The following is a 15,713-nucleotide window of genomic DNA, read 5'->3' as shown; positions in this document are numbered from 1 at the left end:
AAGATGGGAGATATCTTCACTGTGCTCCTCAAACAACTTGTGATAGTGCGGGCCCAATGATATGGTGCATTATTGTCTCAGAAGACCCGTTTCTGTACGTGAAATAAATGAAACAGGGCAGGATGCGCATGATCTCCTAAGAGGTGCTGGTAGAACTCAAAAAAAAAAAAAAAAAAAAAAAATTGGTCCATACACACCAGGGTCGTAGTTCTTGCCAGCAAAACATGTCATATATTAAGTAAACAACATCCAATTGCTTGGATAGTGGGGCAAAGATTCAATTTCAGATGTCTAGTATCATTGTTATGGGCTCCAGGATTTCGCCCATTCTCCACTGAGTCCTCAATACTGGGCATTGCCCAAGCCATTACTTCTGGCCAACAACAGAACATTTTCTGCCATTGGCCAGACCCAATAGGTGTATAGCAGCCAGAGTGCAGCAGACACCAGGTAGTGCCCCCTGACCCCCATCCCTAGCCGTGTAGAGGCATGCCAGGTTCAACTATCGATGACTCTTTACTGAGGGACCCAAGTAGTAAGTGAAAGGAGTTTTTTATATTGATATTTAGCATTAGTAAAGGCACATGATGCAAGAAAGCAAGCTTATATAGCATCAGCCGGAAAAAAAAAAAATCTAATTTCACCCATCCACTCGCTAGAAATGTGTCTAGTTCTGCCTTGAATCCATTTAAGCTATCAGCTTCTACGACGACAGATGGAAGTTTGTTCCAGCAATCAACCACATGCTGGCTAAAGGCAAACTTCTGCACATTTATCCTACAACTGTCTTTCCGCAATTTGAATTTATGCCCTCTCAGGTGATTATTCTGAGCAAGAGGAAGAATCCCATCAGCACTGAGCATGCTCAAACCAGTCAAGGCTTTATACAGGGCTCCAGACCTGTATCAGACCTCAAGGTGTGGCCTGACCATTGCCTTATACAAGGGGATAATCATCTCCTTATCCCTGCTAGAAAAATTCCTGTATATCATTGACAAGACACCATGAGCTTCTCTTGCAGACCGTCTGCACTGCTCAGAAAACTTCATATCTGCCTCCACAATTACTCCAGGTCCTTTTCACTGTCTACCACTTTCAGTATAGTACCACACAGTTGATATGTTACTCTGGGGTTACTGCTTCCCATAGGCAGTACTTTTCATTTGTTAATGTTAACTTCAGTTGCTACCTCACAGCCCATTTGCTCGACTATTCCAGATGCTGTTGCAGCAGCATACTGTCATTAACAACCCTGCCAACCTCGTATCATCGAAGGTTGGCATCGAGTTAGCAACAGTGGGAGAAGTTTGGGTGGGGTGCGATAAGAGGATAGTAAGTTGGGTATAGGAGAAGACAATCTCTAGAAAACTAAGTGATGAGAGAAGAAAAAGAATACAGATTGTAGTAATGAACAGTGAGTCAATCCCACCCCGGAAAGTGGTCAGCAAGTCCACCTAGCAGTGGGTCCATGGAGGGATTGATATCCCACCCTCTAAGGGTTAGCAAGTGGTTCTCTGGTAGGGAGCCTACTAGGCCGAGGCCTGTTTCCCACACAGTGTGACTGAGTCAGATTGTGTAATCCCATCCCAATAAGGGGTTAGCTGTCATGGTCTGGAGTGTCTTCTGAATTTGGTAGTCATTGTCAGTGGGTTTCTCATGTCGGGAATTCTGCTAGGATATGGTGGTCATGTCCTAGCAGGATCCTAGTTTGGGTGAGCCAACAGATGTCACCATTTGAATACATGTTCTGCGAATTCATTGAACACTGCAAAGTTTTCCTTTGTTTGTTCAACAGTATATGCCTCCGTGAGAGTTTGAAGAGGCATTCGCAGGTCTTGGTAAATCGGACAGGTGAAGGTAATGTGGTGCGCCGTCTCTGGCATTCCAAAGGTGCAGGCAGGGTTTTGTACCAGGCTCAATGCATGAAGTTTTGCATTGAGGCTTCCTTTTTATTATTGTTATTTTTTTATTTATTTATTTATTATTTATTTTTTTAGGAGCATTAGCAACTAAGGCCATATTGCTCCGGGATATGCGGTGGTCATTCCCTGACCTTTCTGCATCCTCCGTATTTGGTGTGAGGCTTCCTTGTCCAGTTAGTAGAAAAGTCATGTGTAAGTTTGGCATGAACCATTTGTTGAACTGTTTGGGGTGCTCCTGCACTGTTGACATGTAATTATGGGTGGTTCTTTCAAGTGGGTTGGCGGCCCAGAAATTCTGCCAAATGGAGATCACTTCACATCTAATTATTTTCTTCTCTTCTCGGATGGTGTTGTTCAGGTTCAATACTATGAATACTATGTTGTTGCTGTTGCATGGGAGGTTCTGTCTCTTATGGTATATTAGATAATGGTATGCCACCTCGAGATGAAGAGGTAACTTGATGGATAGGACGTGCAGGGAGTAGAAACTGTTCTGCAGGCCCTAGAGGTCATCAGGAGGATGGTGCGATGTGCTTGGTCTACCTGTCATTTTACTACGGTGTAGTTGACTCTATGGCCCAGGCACTGGCCCCATAGGTGGCTATTGGGAGAAAAATACATTCATAGTAGTGCTTTAAAGTTTGCCCCTTCAGACCCCAGTTCTTCCTGGCACAATGGATACATGGATTTGTGTTGCTTGCACTACACAGGAAGGCATCCATTGGCGTGTTGCACCAGGTATTTTGCCTCCCCCGACCAGCACACTCATTTCCAGTCCTCCAGTGCCCAACAAGCGTGTTGTTGACGTCACAGCATTCGCCGTTAATCAGTGATGAGGAAATGAGTCATCTTGGGTCATCTGCCATGGAACCCCAAATGTCTGAGTTTGTGATGCATTGTCATTTAGGATACTGTTCTTGCATTTCCCATATTGTATTTTGATGTCAACTGTCGCACAGTGACCTGTCATTGATCTGACACAACCTGCTGCACTCTTCACTTACCAAGACCTTGCATAATCCTTAACAGTTCTGCCAGCATTTGACACCATTCTTTGTACTCCTTAACCACAGTGGGCGGTGAGCAACTGACAAGACATGCTGTTTTTGATATGGAAGTACTGAATGCATGAGCTCCCATAATCATGTCCTTTTGAAACTCCATATGTTCACTACATCCTCTAACTGCAACTTTATCACTTTGATTTGCATGACCAGATGCAAATTATGACTGCTCTAATGTACGAATCTGTTCACTTTTATACTATAAAGCTATGTAGCATAGTCCATTACAGATGGTGCAGTCATAATTCAGTGATCACTAAGTGTATATGTGTATAAATAAACAGATAATAAAAATTGCCAGTTATGGAAGAGATTAAAAATATATACATAATTAAAAAAAATTGCTGGTTTTAAAATGATTTTAAACTCACCTGGGAATTTCATGGCTGTGAGCTTTGAGGAGCTGCAACAAAATGTTATATCTATCTACAAGACTAGCATCTCTTGACAATGATCTAAGATGTGGAGCCAAGGACAATTCAGCAATTAAACAGCCCAAAGTCAACATATCCCAGCTTTTGTGATGATGATAATGCTGGTGATGGCAATGATGGCTATGATCCTTTCTTAGCTAAGGAGATTTACATTCAATAAATTTCTTATAGCAAAAGTTTTATAATACAAAAGAAAGGAGCAAACTTAACATAAGTATCCCACAATTCAATATCCTAATTAAATTTCAGTAAACTGATAATAGAAAAACATCACAAATAAAGAAAAAGTAAAAGTAAACACGACTAAGGTCTAAGAGTAACAGCAAACTGTTACGGTAGATATTAAACAGAACGTCTAAATTTACTTCCTAAGTTTTGGAAGTACATGCAGTTCTAGAAATTAAATGAAATATGCTGCACAAAATGTAAGGTACATGTTGTTTACAATAGTGTCAAGTTTATTTATACAAATAAATAAATATACACCATGGGCTGTAAACTGTAACAGCAATAATTTTCAAGTACCTCTTTACTGACTGCATACAACAACCTTTTCAACAATTTTTATACCTGATTTCAGAGAGATCTTGATGGATTTCAAGAGTTTATTTAAAGTATAAAATCAATTTTTGCATCCAGTTCCTTTTTGACCACATTGTAGTATCCAATCCATTCCAATCAAATTGGAAATCAGACATCCTCTTAACAAGCGATGAAGTTGTATCCGTGTTGGGTCTTAATTATAACTGCTGTCTTATCTAGATCATTCTGCAGTGCTTCTTTAACTAGTGACTCCATTATTTTCCACAGAACAGAAGTTAAATTAACAGCTCTATAATTATTTGTGTCACCCTTTGAATCCCTTTTGTGAATTGAAGATACATTTGCACACCTCCAGTCCATGGGGACTACCCCTGAATCTAAGGATGCTCTCATAATTATGGCTAAGGATTTGCATACTTTCCTCGTTGCTTCCTTCAATATAACTGGACAGATGACAAACACCCCAGGGTGCCTTTTTTAAGTTTAACTTCAACAATTTGTTCTCCGTTATTACAAAATCATTTAGCTCCCTGTTTTAGTTTAGTAAACTTCTGTCCTCCCCTTCCTTACAGAATTCCTCATGTGTGAATGTAGATGCAAAATACTCATTCAGTTTATCAGCTATCTGAGAAGGATAATCAACATTCTTGCACTGGTTCTACTGAAATAAGCAGCAGCCTGGAAAACAAGGTGCAGGAGATTCCAAAGACTGCTGGGAGTCATTGTCGAACAAGTATATACATGGGCTGTGTTAGGGTAGCTAAGAATATAGAAACAGGTGTATGTATACTTGTGTACACCAATACTAGGAGTTTGGTAAATAAATTTGATGAATTTGAGGTGTTGGTCAAAACTTCAAAGGCAGATATTGCTGGGATAACAGAGACATGGTGTACAAGAAGGATAGACAGAATAGAAAGGGAGGAGGGGTTATGCTATTGATTAAGAAACACAAAATCCAAGGAAGTACAGCCAGTCGACATGGCTGGAGAGGGCAGTGTCGAGTCAGTTTGGTGTGACATAAGCACTGGGAGGCCTCCGTAGCTGAGTGGTCAAGAGCGGGAGTGCAGTAGCACGCTCTTTGGGTAGACCGGGGTTCAAGCCCCTAACTGCTGAATACGGTCGATCTGCCAACCCGCACTGGACCAGCGTGGCAGATTATGGTCCATTTCCCACAGCATGAATTGTTGAGGAGGCTTCCATCCTGCAGTGGGTTGATAATGGCTGCACTTTACCTTTTAAGCACTGGGAAAGCAAAATTGAGAGTAGGAGTGTGTTATAGGCCTAACGACACTCATGAGTATAATAAACAACTGTACAGAGAAATAGAGTGAGCCAGTAAATCAGAGTGTCTTATAATGGATAATTTCAATTTCTCAGATATTTACTGGAATTTGTGGGTTGGTCACTCACACACTAGTAAGGCTTTTGTGGATTTATTGGATGATTGTTTTCTACATCAGCATGTTCGGGAGGCAAATAGAAGGAGTAATACTCTTTATACTCTTGATTTGATTATCAGTAGTGATTCTTCATGCATTAAGAATCTGCAGATAAAGGAACCACTAGGTGGCAGTGGTCACAGTGTGCTGAAGTGGGATTTACTCAAAGAGGCAACTACCATCAGGAGTAAAAGGAAGAGTTTTTGCTTTTGTAAAGGTGATTACGGTGGACCAACTGATGATGTTACCAAAAGCAAATTCAAAATGGGAAGCATTCAAAGAATTAATCTTGAAAGCTACTAGGCTTTTCATACCAACTAAGAAATATTGTTCAAGGTTCAGGTCTAAATGGATGTCACTGAACTAATTAGACATGTGGCAGAGAAGAAAAATGCATGGGATACATATAAAGTAACAGGTGACACAGAAGCCTATGAAAGATATAAGCTGGTCTGTAACCAAGTCACAAAGAAGGTTAGGCAGGCAAAGGCAGATTACGAGCAATCTTTCGCAAAGGATGCAAAGAAAAACAGCAAGAGGTTCTTTACTTATGTAAACTCTAGAAGGAAGGGGATGAATCAATTGGTCCACTTGATATCAATGGTTCAACTGTTGATGATCCTGCTCAGGTAGCTAACAAACTAAATGAATATTTTGCATTTACATTCACACATGAGGAGTTATTCAAGAAGGAGAGGGTCAGATGTTTATCAAACTCTAATAGGGAGTTAAATGATTTTGTAATAACTGAGAGTAAAGTGGAGGAGAAATTGTTGAAGATAAACATAAGAAAGGAACCTGGGGTGGATGGAATATATCCAGTTATATTAAAGGAGGCAGCAAAAGAAGTAAGCAAACATTTAGCTATAATTATGAGAGGTATCCATCCATCTCAGGGGAGGTATCCATCCATGGACTGGAGATGTTGAAATGTGACCCCAATCCTCAAAGGAGGATCAAAGGGAGACACAGGTTAAAGAAGCATTGCAGGATCATCTAAATAAGACTTCAGTTATAGCTCGGACACAGCATTTGTTAAGGGGAAGTCTTGTCTGACCAATTTGATTAGATACTATGATGTGGTCACAAAGGAACTGAATACAAAGAATAATTTTAATATCATATATTTAGATTGTTGTTGTTGTTGTTTGTTTGTTTGTTATTTGGTTTTTAGGAGCATTAGCAACTAAGGCCATATTGCTCCGGGATATGCGGTAGTTATTCTCTGACCTTTCCGCATCCTCCATATTTGGTGGTGATGGGCTCGAACTCCAGCATATATTTAGATCTTAGAAAGGCTTTTGATACTGTTGCACATGGAAGACAGCTGCACAAATTGGAGTAGTGTAGCATTGAAGGAAAATAATGGTTGAGTAGGAGAAGACAGAGAGTGGTAATCAATCAGATGACCTTCATATCAGATGATATGAAGGTCAGTAGGGTTGTTAATGACCCTAATGACTGTACGCTGCTGCAATAGGATCTAGAAAGGTTGAGCAGATGGGCTAAGAGGTGGGAACTGAAGTTTACCATTGAGAAATGTAAAGTACTGCATATGGGAAGCAGTAACCCCAGAGTAACGTATCAACTGTGTGGTACTACAATGACAGTGGTAGAGAGTTATTGTTGTTATTTGGCTTTTCGGAGCATTAGCAACTAAGGCCATACTGTTCCGGGTATATGCGGTGGTCATTCACTGACCTTTCTGCGTGTGCTACGCACTGCTGCTCCTGCCCACCTGGTTACGGAAGCGCCGTGGTAGAGAATGAAAAGGACCGGGGGGTAATTGTACAGGCAGATATGAAGTTTACTGAGCAGTGCAGATGGTCTGCAAGAGTAGCTCATGGTGTCTTGTAAATGATATACAGGAATTTTTCTAGCAGGGATAAAGAGGTGATTATCCCTTTGTATAAGGCAATGGTCACACCACACCTTGAGTACTGTATACAGGTCTGGATGCCTCATTTTAAGAAGGATGTTGTTGTTATTGTTGTTATTTGTGTTTTTTTTAGGAGCATTAGTAACTAAGGCCATATTGCTCCGGGGTTATGCGGTGGTCATTCCCTGACCTTTCCGCATCCTCCCTATTTGGTGGCCATAGGCTTGAACCCCGGTCTAATCAAGAAGTGTGTGCTATGCACTGCTGCTCTGGCCCACCTGGCTACAGAGGCACCTTAAGAAGGAGGCAGAGCTGTTGGAGTGAGTTAAGAGAAGGGCAATAAGATTAATGAATGGAACAAAGAGATGCTCTTACGAAGAAAGGCTTTTCTTCGTAAGCAAAGCCTTTTTCAAGCAGTGTTTGGAGACTAGGCACCTGAGAGGTAATCTGATTGAAGTGTATAAAGCCTTGAATGGTTTGAGCATTCTCAATGCTGATGGGATTATTCCTCTTGCTCAGAATAACCACCTGAGAGGGCATAAATTCAAATTGAGGAAATACAATGTAGGATAGATGTGTGGAAGTCTGCCTTTAGCCAGCTGATGGTTGATTGCCGGAATCTTTTAAATAGATTCAATGCAGAACTAGACAAACATCTGGAGCAAGTGGATGGGTGAAATAAGAAGGGTTTGTGTGTGTGTGTATTTTTTTTTTTTTTTTTTTTGGTTGATGCTATATAAGCTTGTTTTCTTACATCATGTACCTTTGCTAACGCTAATGATCAAACCATCGATATGAAGTGGACCAATCTGATTCAACCCCTTCCTTCTAGAGTTTACATAAGTAAAGAATTAATATTCTTTACTTACGTAAACGCTTATTATTAAAGTTTATCTTCTGTTCGCATTACCATTATGGTAATGTTAAGCTTAAGAGTTGGAATTAACTGTTGTTAATAACTTTGTATTGTGCAAATTATTGAAAGGTTTTGTAAAAAATTTGTAAAGTTATTGAAAGACAAATTTAGAGTAGTCATATGCCTAAGCAATCATCTGTTTGGTGTGAAATAAGAACTGGCAAAGGAAAAATGAGAGTAGGTGTGTGTTATAGGCCTAATGAATCTGATGAATATAATGAGAAATTGTGCAGAGAAATAGAGTGGGTCAGAAAATCAGGATGTCTTATAATGAGAGATTTTAACTTTCCAGAAGAATGTACGGGATGCATATCAGGTGACACAGAAGCCTATGACAGGTATAAACTAGTCACAAAGGAGGTTATGTTACTGTTGTTATTTGGTTTTTAGGAACATTAGCAACTAAGGCCATATTGCTCCGGGGATATGCAGTGGTCATTCCCTGACCTTTCCGCATCCTCTGTATTTGGTGGTCATGGGCTCGAACCCTGGTCTAATCAAGAAGCGTGTGCTATGCACTGCTGCTCCTGCCCACCTCGCTACAGAGGCAAACAAAGGCAGATTACAAGAAATCTTTGGCAAAGGATGCAAAGAAAAACAGCAAAGAGTTCTTTACTTATGTAAACTCTAGAAGGAAAGGGGTGAATCAGATTGGACCACTTAACTTAGATTGGTTGACTATTGATGATCATGCTCAGGTAGCTCACAAACTGAATGAGTATTTCGCACCTACATTCACACAAGAGGAGCCATTCAATGAGGGGAGTGCCAAAAGTTTATCAAATGCTAACAGGAAGCTAAGTGACTTTGTAATAACTGAGAGCAAAGTGGAGGAGAAATTGAAGTTAAGCATTAGGAAGGCACCTGGGGTGGATGGGATCTATCCAGTAATATTAAAGGAAGCAACAAAGGAAGTAAGCAAAAACTTAGCCTTAATTATGAGAGCTTCCTTGGACTCAGGGGGAGGTTCCCATGGACTGGAGATGTGCAAATGAATCAGCAATTCACAAAGGGGGTTCAAAAGGGGACACAAGTAACTACAGACCTGTTAGTTTAACTTGTGTTCCAGAGAAAATAATGGAATCACTGGTTAAAGAAGCATTGCAGGATAATCTAGACAAGACTGCAGAAATAGTTAAGACACAGCATGGGTTTGTTAAAGGGAGGCCTTGTCTGACCAATTTGATTGGATACTATGATCTGGTCACAAAGGAACTGAATGCCAAAAAAAATTTTGATATCATATACTTAGGTTTAGGCCTAAATGGTTATCAAATGAACTAATGAGACTCGTGACTGAGAAGAAAAATGCATGGGATGCATATAAATTATCAAGCGACACAGAAGCCTATGGCAGATATAAGCTAGTCTGTAATCAAGTCACAAAGTAGATTAGGCAAGCAAAGGCAGATTACACAAAATCATTGGCAAAGGATGCTAAGAAAAACAGCAAGGATTTCTTTACTTATATAAACTCTAAAAGGAAGGGGATGAATCAGATTGGTCCACTTGACATTGATGGTTAGATTGTTGATGATCCTGCTCAGATAGCAAACAAACTGAAATATTTTGCATCTACATTCACACATGAGGAGTTATTAAGGAAGGAAAATGCCAGAAGTTTATCAAATTGTAATAGGGTGCTTAATGATTTTGTAATAACTGAGAGCAAAGTGGAGGAGAAATTGTTAAAGTTAAACATAAGAAAGGCTCCTGGGGTGGATGGGATCTATCCAGTTATATTAAAGGAGGCGGCAAAGCAACTAAGCAAACCCTTAGCCATAATTATGAGAGCATCCTTAGACTCAGGGGAAGTCCCCACGGACTGGAGATGTGCAAATGTATCCCCAATTCACAAAGGGGGATTGAAGGGTGACACGAGTAATTACACACCAGTTAGTTTAACTTCTATTCCGGGTAAAATAATGGAGTCACTGGTAAAAGATGCATTGCAGGATCATCTAGACAACACTGCAGCAATAATTCAGACATAGCATGGGTTTGTTAAGGGAAAGTCTTGTGTGACAAATTTGACTGGATACTATGATGTGGTTACACTAATTTGACTGGATACTATGATGTGGTTACACTAATTTGACTGGATACTATGATGTGGGAAGTGGATACAAAAAATTATTTTGATAACATATACTTGGATTTCAGGAAACCTTTTGACACTGTTGGGTATGGAAGACTACTGTACAAATTGGAGTAGAATGGTATTAAGGGTAAGTTGCTACAATGGATAAAAAGGTGACTGAGTGGGAGAAGACAGAGAGTGGTAATCAATGGACGCTGCTCTTCGTGGACTAATGTTATTAGTGGAGTCCCACAGAGTTCGATATTGGGCCCATTGTTGTTTTGTATATTTATCAATGACATTGATGAAGTTATATCAGGCTTAGTGTCGAAGTTTGCAGATGATACAAAGGTTGGCAGGGTTGTTAATGACAGTAATGGCAGTGTGCTACTGCAACAGGATATAGAAAATTTGGGCAGATGGGCTGAGAAGTGGCAACTGAAGTTTAACATTGAAAAATGCAAAGTACTGCATGTAGGGTGGTAGAAAATGAAAAAGACCTGGGAGTAATTGTGCAGTCAGATATGAAGTTTTCTGAGCAATGCAGACAGGCTGCAAGAGCATGTCATGGGGTTTTGTCAACGATATACAGAAAATTTTGCTAGCAGGGAAAAGGAGGTGATTATCCCTTTGTATAGGCAATGGTGAGGTCAGGCCAGGCCATGAGTACTGCGTACAGGTGTGGAGACCTCATTTTAGGAAGGATGTAGATTTGCTTGAACGTGTACAGAGAAGGGCAACAAGATTGGTGAAGGGAACAAAGGAGTCCTCTTACCAAGAAAGGCTAAAGTTCTGCAAATTGCAGCAGCTGGAAACTAGGCAGCTGTGAGCTGATCTGATTGAGGTGTATAAGGCCTTGAATGGGTTTAGCACACTGAATTCTGAGGGATTCTTCCACTTGCTCAGATTATGAACCTAGGGTAGCATAAATTCAAATTGAGGAAATACAGTTGTAGAACAGATATGTGGAAATTTGCCTTTAGCCAGTGGGTGGTTAATTGCTGGAACAAACTTCCATCTGTCGATGTGGAAGTTGATAGCTTAAATAAATTCAAGGTGGAACTGGACAAATGTTTAGAGGGAATGGTTGTGTGAATTTTTTTTATTTTTTATTATTTTTTTTATTATTATTTTTTTTTGGCTGATGCTACATAAGCTCATATGTTTTTTTTCTTGCATCACATGCCTCTATTACTATTTCTATTATTACTATTACTATTCTGGGCTGTTTGGTAATTACATTATGTTGGAAATTAAATGTTATGATGTCATAAAATTTGTAATAACAGCATGGACAAAACTGTGGTATTGTTATGATATAAAACACGTGCCCCAATGATGAATAATTACATTCTCTGAGCTTTTCCAAAATTTCTATATAGAAATGATCAGAAACAGTATTTCCATCAAAATAATGCAGGATAATAATAAGTAAGTCATTTTGTATAAGAAAATTACTGGTATAACTATTCCACTTTTATTAAACTTTATGTGTACAGAGGTGATCCTGTGCTGTATGTGATATTATTTCAGAATTATAGTGCAAAATCAGCATCTCATCGCCCACAAATCATTTTAAGAGTAATTCTTTGTCAATCTGGCATAAACATGTTAAAATATTTTTATATAAAACAAAATTATTAACCTGTTTGCAGCTGGGTTAAATCACATACAAGGATCCACTAGGGAGCTAAATGAATTTGTAATTGAGATGAAAGAGGAAAAGAAACTGCTGAAGTTAAATGTAAGGAGGGCACCTGCAGTGGTAGGACCTATCGAATTATATTAAGCGAGGCAGCAAAAGAGGTAAGCAAACCCTTAGCCATAATCACGAGATTATCGTTGGGTTTAGGGAAGGTCCCTGTGAACTGTAGATGTGTGAATGTATCCCTAATTCAAAAAGGAGGATCAAAGAATGATGAGTAATTACAGACCTGTTAGCTTAATTTCTGTTCCAGAGAAAATAATGAAGTCACTAATTAAAGAAGTAGTGCAGAACCATCTAGACAAGAGTGCAGTTATGCTTCAGTCACAGCCAGCATGGATTTGTCAAGGGGAAATCTTTTCCAACCAATTTGTTTCGATACTATGATGCAGTAACAAAGCTACTGGATGTAAAAAATAATTTTGATATCACATACTTGGATTTGGATTTGAGGAAAACTTTTGATACTATTGCACATAATAGACTGCAGTACATATTGGAGCACTGTGGCATTAAGGGCAAGTTACTATACTATGAATAAAGGGATGGTTGAGTGGGAGAAGACAGAGTTATTATCAATGGATACTGCTCTTTGTGAACAAATTTTATCAGCGGAGTTCCCCAGGATTTGGTGCCAGAATCATTGTTGTTTTCTGCATCTGTTAATAATTTTGATGAAGGTATATCAGCCTTAATATCTTTGCAGATGATACAAAGGTTGGCAGGGTGGTTAATGACAGCAATGACATTATGATACCACAACAAGATCTAGAAAAATTAGGCAGTTGGGCTGAGAAATGGCAATTGAAGTTTAACATTGACAAATTCAAAGTACTGCATATGGGTAGCAGTAATCCCAAAGAAATGTACCGACTGTGTGTTACTACACTCAGGATAGTGGAAAACGAAAAACACCTGGGGGTGATTGTGCCATCTGATATGAAGTTATGTTGTTATTACATAATTTATTAAAATCATTGCTATACTCGAAAATAAGTTATTTTATAATTACCTGAATCTCATGTACTGCAGCAACATTTGTTGTCTGAGCCATAAAATTGTACAAAGATTCCAAATGATTAAGGGCTGAAAGTGGATTATAGTCCTTGGGAAGAACTATAGTTTGAGCCTCAGGCCTAACTCCCTCCGATCCTTGGTGACTTGAGCTTCTAGACCTGCATAAATTACATTTGGATCTCTTTCACTAGTAAATATTTCATTAATACCATACTGCTGGCAATACAAAAAAAAAGTTACTATTTCAACAATATAAATTTAAAATTGTTAAAGGAAAGTAATTTTAAATTTATATTGTTAATCTATTAAGAAAAATCAATAACAATGTATAAAAATAACAGGTCAATTTATTAGTGTATGTCATATGAGAACACTAAATATATAAATTTTTTCTTGGCATGGTCTACCTTATTGGACAGAAGGGACTGCTTTTGTACAGACAGAGCACATATTAGGATAAAAGGTTTGCAAGGATATTTACTAATAATATAGAGAAAAAGGGTTTTTTTTTTTTTTTTTTTTTTGGAGAAAGTAGAAGTACAAGGCCTATTGTGGATTCATATAACACAAATAACAGCAAGAGCTATAACTGGCTATGAGAAAATAGAAAGTAAAGAGAATTACTGACAGGTGTTAAGGAGTACCAAAACTAAACTAATCAAATTTCCAATCCTGGGAAATACTGCCATGGGTAATTACGATGTATAAGTGTTAAAAAGAATATTAAAAAAAAAAAAAAAAAAATCAAGTTTGTAGGAGTACAGTTAATAAATTGGATGAATTCTGCAAGGAGATTCAAATGAAATATTTGAGGCTTTAAATGGGCTTTGAGTAAACTAAATGATGATGGGATCTTTACTCTTTCTCAGACAAAGTACACAAAAAGAACAGTTGGCAGCAGAAATTATGCATTTTTCAACCCGAGAATAATTTATTGCTGGAATAGATATCCACTTGGTATCGTGGAAAGGAGTACTTTGAATAAATTTAAGGGCTTGGGAAAATTATTATTAGGGATGGACAAATAATGTTGATATTTTTTTTATGCCTCTATAAGCTTGCTTGCATCCTTAAATTAGTATTAGCCACTACTAATACTAACTTGAGTACTGGTCAAGTTAACAAATTCTGACATAACAGGAATTGGCATAATTTGACATTTTAATGATGCCACAGAATGGCATCATTCTGATGCACTAGAGTAAAAATATATGTGGAGGTGCTAAAGTCTCAAACTTTATTAGACAGTTGGACAGACAACTTGAGTAGTCGAGACCCACTAATTTTTGTAAAATCGGACAAATGCTATTAATTTATTGTAATTTTTTCTTGTAGAGGGTCTGCGATCTCATTATGGATTTAAAATAAACTTTGTGGATTTTTCTGAAAAGGGTAGTATAGATTATTTTTGGAAATTTTAGGAATATTATATATTTTATTTTAAGGCAGAAGATGTTGAAATTGCAATTATATGGAAGGAGGATGAAGGAAAAAACCAGCTTTTGTCCTAAATCCTTGCATGGGGAGTAATCGTAGGCATAAAGGGAGATGATGTCCTGAAGCCTGATGGGGGCTTTTCGTTAATACCATCTTCAAAGGAGGGTAAATACATGTCGAGGCTGTCTTTTATAGCCCAGGCGTTCCACTGCCATATTTCAAAAGCGTGGGGGAGGGGGTGTTGATTAGTTGAAAAAGGGTGAAGTAGGGTGGAGAGGAAAAATTTCATGCCTCATTGCAGATTTTTTTTTTTCTGCCAAAAAAAAAAAAAAACATGTATGAAAGCGAAAAGAAAGGGGTTTCACTTGGAAATCCAGGTGCGTGACTACCCATCCCCATTAGTAGAGGTCCTGGATTTGGGAGGGGGGGGGGGGGAGGGTTATGTTCTGTTGTTAAAGTTGAACTTATAGAATATTTGTTTTAGGTCCCATCCTTCAGAGATTATTATTGGTCTATGTATGTTTGTTGATCTCATTGCTAGTGTCTCACTGGTTTGTAACTTAAATTTTGTGTTTTGTTTGTCAATTATTATCGCGTTTTCGAAGGAGGGGCAATATCCTGTGTCTAAGTGGTGAGCTACCAATTCAGAATTATTATTTTTTTTCCATTCAGTCTGTTTTTTCTTTGTTATTTGCGGCTACTTTTAAACTGCTTTTATGTTTTTGGATTCTTGTATGTAGCGATGTTCTCGTGTTGCCTATATATGTGCAATCGCAATTCGGTGTGCAGGGAATTGCATAAACCATGTTTGTTTGCTGTTTGAAATCTATTGTTTTTTATTGATAGCTGAGCTTTTTAGGTATGTCCATAGTTTCTTGGAGCTACCAAAGGCCTGATGCACTAGGTGAAAATTTTGAACATGGTAAGTACAATGTGTACACAAAAGACAGACATCAGAGATGGATGAGGAGGAATTGGTTTTTAATTGCAAAAAAAAAGAAAAAAAGAAAGGTAAATCCAAAAGATGAGACATAGCAAGATGAGTCACTCTGGTGTAATATATGCAATACAACAGCAAAAATGAGGAAAAAAAATTCAAATGCAGAAAGCAAAAATAAGAAAAAAATGTAATGCAGAAAGCAAAAATGAGAAAAAAATGCAATGCAGAAAGCAAAAATGAGATTGAGCGTGTACTACAAAAAAAAATAACAGAGATTAATATAATGACAATTTATCTAGAAAGTAGATGTTTTATTATATGAGACTAATTTTTT

At 38.4% G+C, this 15,713-nt stretch overlaps 1 protein-coding gene across 1 annotated transcript in view; it reads right to left on the bottom strand.

The window, feature by feature from the left end:
- The window catches only part of Wdr81 (WD repeat domain 81), a 290,101-nt gene that overhangs the window by 172,449 nt on the left and 101,939 nt on the right, over positions 1-15,713 (bottom strand). The window contains exons 12-13 of the mRNA XM_090376768.1: positions 12,998-13,160; positions 3,358-3,557 (exon numbers count right to left, since the gene is read on the bottom strand). Coding sequence (XP_090232894.1) covers positions 3,358-3,557; positions 12,998-13,160 — 363 coding nt within the window. The remainder of the gene's footprint in view (positions 1-3,357; positions 3,558-12,997; positions 13,161-15,713) is intronic.

This window comes from Mastigoproctus giganteus, chromosome 6 (genome assembly GCF_048544385.1).
Source record: "Mastigoproctus giganteus isolate SK-2022 chromosome 6, ASM4854438v1, whole genome shotgun sequence".
Taxonomy (NCBI): domain Eukaryota; kingdom Metazoa; phylum Arthropoda; class Arachnida; order Uropygi; family Thelyphonidae; genus Mastigoproctus; species Mastigoproctus giganteus.
This window is presented reverse-complemented; position numbering and strand designations above follow the sequence as displayed.